The sequence below is a fragment of the Morone saxatilis genome, unplaced genomic scaffold (genome assembly GCF_004916995.1).
Source record: "Morone saxatilis isolate NCDOM2014 unplaced genomic scaffold, NCSU_SB_2.0 Contig17, whole genome shotgun sequence".
Taxonomy (NCBI): Eukaryota; Metazoa; Chordata; class Actinopteri; family Moronidae; genus Morone; species Morone saxatilis.
This window is the reverse complement of record NW_023339729.1, coordinates 8,657,774-8,663,063: the sequence shown is the minus strand read 5'-3', so window position 1 is coordinate 8,663,063 and position 5,290 is coordinate 8,657,774. Positions and strand designations below refer to the sequence as shown.

Here is a 5,290-nt window from a genome sequence, read left to right as displayed (position 1 = left end):
ATATATTAATTATTTAATTATTTGTTTACCTGCTATATCCAGTTGTACTTCAGCAGTCGAGGGATCCCGGCCAAATCTATCGACCATGCACAAGTATTTTCCAGCATCCTTCTGATCAAGATCAGAGATGGTCACTGTGAAGATTTGTTTCTTTTTGTCATCAAGGATGGAGTATCTGCCCTTCTTCACCTCTGTGGTCTTAATCACAATTTCATCATCATTGTCACACTCATTCCTGCACAGGTACTTCTTATTAGACTTATATCCCTGGTCATAGGGACAGGAAACATGAACTTCTCTCCTCTCATACCCAGACACATGGATCACATCAGCTGCACCGGTCACACTGCTCAGAGGAACTGCAAAGAGAAGACTACATCAATAGGGTCTCAAATCAAATCATGCAGTCATAAATATGGATGTGTTAACTGTATATTGACAATAATAGAGAATTACAAAGATAGAGATAATTTACCTCTTACCACCTGTATATGCTTAAGTGCTTAAATTTTTTTTTATTAATTAATAAGAACTTACTGCAGAGGATGAACAGCAGGTCTTGAAGACTCCACATCTTTATGTTCCTGCAAAGAATCTAGCACCCACAAAATGTGTAAGTTATCTCTGAGTTGCACATTTTAATCTTAACCTCACAGTATTACACTTCTGCATCCATCACCCACATAGGAAGTTAGTTTTGATGCCCTGTGAGCTTTAAAAGAAGATGTCAAGTCAAATCCACAGACTTATTGTCACACAGATTAGGTGGGAACATTGATGGGATTTTAAGCATTGTATTTATTCTGCTTTGTATCTGTCAGACATACAAAACATGATCAAAAAAGAAAAAAAAATAATATATATATACACATGCATATATGCACATATTAGAAAGAACAGGGACAGTCCCAAGAATCTGGGAACCAAAACATTGTTGGTCTGAATTGTGCAGCACAATAGTAACATACTAGGTTTTGAAGAGAGAGTAAATGTGGTGCTAAACAAATACACAATAAAACGTTTGTCTTTGTTGGAAAGACACATATTCATTGTGCTTGAAGTAATAATACTGACTTGTTGTACATGTCAGGGTCAGAAACAAACCTGTGAACATACTAGTGCAGATTGAAGTGACCATCTAGTCTCAACAGGAGATTGACTATTTGGGTCAAACACATTCAAAGAAATGTTACTGGACTTATGTGTCATAAGAGTTTAAACCCCAGTTTATTGTATTGACAGCGTCCATGTGGACTTCATTAGACACTTATTTCAGATTCTACTCGAAAGTACAAGGAGCCTACTTTTAAAAAGTTACTAGTAACAACTTGTGGTTAGATACTTAAGTAAGGTATTATTCCAGTATTGTCAAATTTCTGTTGGCTGCTCAGAACCCACACATCTGATTTTACTCTTTACTTTATTATGCAAGACAGATTCATGGAGGAAAAACAATAGAAATAAAGTGATTTTAATTTTAAAATCTGAAAAAGTAATACAAACAATGATAATTAAAATTCAGTTTCATTATTCTGTGATAATTAAATTATAAAGAAATTCATTTTTAATAGATTAATAAATGGATTTAAAATTATCTTCACAAGACATACATTGGCTGTCCTTCTGTAAACAGCATGTATCCGGTCAGGAAGTGCATGTTGTGGGATTCAGTGTTTTTGAAGCTTAACCCATATTAGGGACTAAAAGGTAGAATTTCTCTGTTTCTGCTGCATCACATTTTACCCATCTTAATGTAATCTCTCCCACAAGTCCCCCAACTTTGAGGAAGTACTATGGTTGGTAAGGTACTTTTTAACATGTTGTACCACTTGCAGCCAATCTGTATTTGCTTATCTTCTCTGAATTTGTAGAATGCCTTTGTGCCTTATTGGCTGTCAAATTGGTGAATGTGTTTCTTATTTGCTTGTGTTTGAATCATTTTCAGAATTTCTTTTTTTCATGTTACATATTTTTTCAAATGTGTGAAGTTGTTTTATTCATTTGTGTTGTGTCTCTTTCTTCTGTCTAAATCTATAACGTTCAACTATGATGGCTTACTCCACTAGAGTGAGCTCTTGAGCCTCAGTATCTCCTGTCACATCTGATACAGTGAGCCGTCTTCCACCACAAAAGCAGTGTAAAAATCTAATGGCAAATATGTTGATATGTATATAAAATTAGTTTAAAGTTATCCATTTATGTTTTTTTTTCTGCTGAGATACACTCAATGACCACAATATTGGAGAAGTTAAAGATGAATAAAGTGTAACAATAAAACAGAAATGGAGGCACAGTCTTACACAATCAAAAGAAGACATATTTTTTTTACCATTGACAAATTACATGAGTCACTGTGGATTTTTCTTTTCATCACATGTTTAGTTAGAGTTTAAACATGGAGCCACCATCGGTCTCTATTCTTAGAGAGCTTCCTTCAAGTGAGGAGGTGCCACGACTGAGAATGTTACGAAACTGAACTTTATGCAAGGAGAAAAAGTTCAGACAGGCAGCTCCGTTCTTACATACTATTTATTTCATGACACCACTAACTGTGGGCATGGGATGGTGCCAGCACTGTGTGTGTGTTTGTGTGAGTATTTGTGCATATGATTTTACCATTGTGTGGGATAAAAATGCACGCCCTCTCAGTCTCTTAACCATCATAGGGGAAAGTGATTTTTTTCCTCTTTTTTACATTAAGTGTTACAGTGAGATGTGACCCTGGATTGGGTAAGACTGATACACAACGTTAAATACACAAACATTACAATAAATATGCATTGACTGACTGGACCGAGTGAAACAAGGAGAGAGAAAAACAGGGAGATCCTTATGAAATCAAGGTCCTTTATAAGTTGAGCTCACGTGTCTTGCGGTATCCTGACTATGTGAGCAGCCTGGAAAGAGGGTGGTTTGATTTGAACTACCTGCTGCGAAACAGCAACATACTACATGTGGCTTAAACAAGTGTTAACAAGCCTGTGTTGGGATGCACAAATTAAATTTGTTTATGTTTGGATTGTATTTCCTTTGTCTTTTTATTGTTTTGTCAGTGGTCAGCTTTCATTTGCCTCATTTTCTTTGATAGGTGATGGAAAGGACCAGTGTGACCTGATGAAAGGGAGGGAGAAATAAGTTGTTTAAATTAAGAAAATGGGAGGGATGGATGAAGTAGCAGATCTGAGGGAGTGACAGAAAAAGAAAGAGGGAGGGAAAAGAGGAGAATAGAGAGACAGCAGGACCAAACTCACTGCCTTCTTTTCCTCCAGTGCTCGCTCCCTTCTTTCTCCTTGTGACTCCAGGCTGAGACTAACAGATAGGTGAGTTCTACTTCAGCATTTTTATCCTTCTTCTCTTCACCTCAGCTTTTTGTCTCACGTTTTTCCTCTTTTGTCTCAGACTATTTTCCCTCCACAATTCAAGATTTCATCCCTGCAGCTGCCTGAAATCATCCAGACTCATCTCGCCTTTAACAACCTTAATTCAGCCCTCACTAGTCTGAGTTATTGCTTTTGCATATTTGTTTGTACTGTTGCATGTATATATATATAGACATATGGAAAGCAGAATTTGACTGAGCCCTGAGTGGATGAATTTACTATAAGGTGTCTCTTTCATAGTCCAGATCTCCTCTCCTATTGCTCCTTATCTTTCTTCCCCTCTCTTAGGAGAAAATGTTTTAGGGGTGGTCGAAGGATGAATTAATCATTGCTCATTAACCAAAATGTCTCCCACAGGCGCAGACCTGCTGCTTTATTTATGTGTGAGAACATTTTTATGACGGTGTTTATTTTCTTTTGTGTCTGTTGGCTAAATACAAGCAGCTAAGCTTGAGGGTTTGCGGAAAGCCAAAGTTTCCGTTGGCTGGATGGAGAGGCTACTTTTAGTTTTGTTTAATACTCCCTCTGCCCTGGTTGGGCTACACTTTTTTTCACAATGTTTCTCAAGCCTCTGACTGTCCTTTAAATGACTCTGATTATTTTAAAGGATAAAAACATCTATCAATCTTTCATTTTACAGTGGAATGTCCCATTAGGGTTAGAAGAGAAGTTTCTAATTATATGTTTTGTCAGAGTATGGAATGTGAGTTTCATGGCTTTGCGTGATCTTTGGGATTTTTGTGGTAACATGTGCACATATATATTTAGGAGCTCCTGCTTTACATGGATCGTCTCTGTTCGACTAATATCACACCGCTTCCATTTCATTCCCATCACCTTTTTTTTTTTCCTTTCAGGATGCAGTGCCTCAGCTCCCTGTCCACACTCCTCCTCCTGCTTCTCCTCTACACCCCTCCGTTGTCTACCCAGGAGGTGCTTGTGCGTCTAGCAGGTGTGGGCAGGCGCAATGCAAACGAGGGACGTGTGGAGGTGTTCTACAATGGTGCATGGGGCACAGTGTGTGATGATGAGGTGGACCTTAACCTGGCCAATGTGGTGTGCCGACAGCTGGGCTTCCAACGTGGCTTAACCTGGGCGCACAGTGCCAAATTTGGCGAGGGACAAGGTGTGTCCAGCCAGTGGTGTTTAGTCATGAACACCTCACTAATAAAAAAAACATATTTATTTATTTTTATTCAATGACTTACTGCCCTTTCTTTCTGTTAGGTTTGATCTGGTTGGACAATGTGCGCTGCAAGGGCACAGAGCTGTCCATTGCAGACTGTCACTCCAATGGTTGGGGAATCAATGACTGCTCCCACGCTGAGGACCTGGGGGTGATTTGCAGCCAAGATAGGAGACCTGGTTCCTTGGAGGAGCCTCCTTCATCCTCCAGGCAACAGCCCAGCCAACCAAGACAGAGAAACCCACCACAGTCTGTGTCCCCTCCAGCTCCACCTTCAACCCCAGCCCACATCTCTTCTTCTGCAAGAGGCCATGAGATTGCCCTCCATCGCAACCCAACTTCTCCCCGCCGCAGCATCATCTCACCGCAGGAAAATGGCCATGAGATCCAGATATTGCGACGAAATCGAGGAGGCTCCAGAGCAAGTCCGCAGGTTAGCTCGGCTATGCCTCAAGGGCACCAGCTACTTTCACGTCTGGCCAATGGTGCAGCCTACAGGCAGAGACAGGAGACAGCTCGGACCAGTTCACAAGCAGTGCGACGAGAGGCAGGGGGACAGGTAGACAGGCAGCCCCCAGCCCAGACTCATTCCCAACTCCAGTCAGAGCGGAGGAGTGACAGGAATCAGCAGCTCAGTGGGAACCATGTGGAACCAGAACCTGTTTATCCAGACATGGGACTGGAGACCGATGTGCAAGATATACAGGTAAAAACACATACACCT

At 40.4% G+C, this 5,290-nt stretch overlaps 1 protein-coding gene across 1 annotated transcript in view; it reads left to right on the top strand.

Annotated features, from left to right (window-relative positions):
* Positions 1–3,245: 3,245 nt before the first annotated feature.
* The window catches only part of LOC118326407 (lysyl oxidase homolog 4-like), a 19,404-nt gene continuing 17,359 nt past the window's right edge, over positions 3,246–5,290 (top strand). The window contains exons 1-3 of the mRNA XM_035659398.1: positions 3,246–3,320; positions 4,238–4,506; positions 4,608–5,272. Of these exons, the coding sequence (XP_035515291.1) occupies positions 4,239–4,506; positions 4,608–5,272 (933 nt within the window). The 5' untranslated portion in view covers positions 3,246–3,320; position 4,238. The remainder of the gene's footprint in view (positions 3,321–4,237; positions 4,507–4,607; positions 5,273–5,290) is intronic.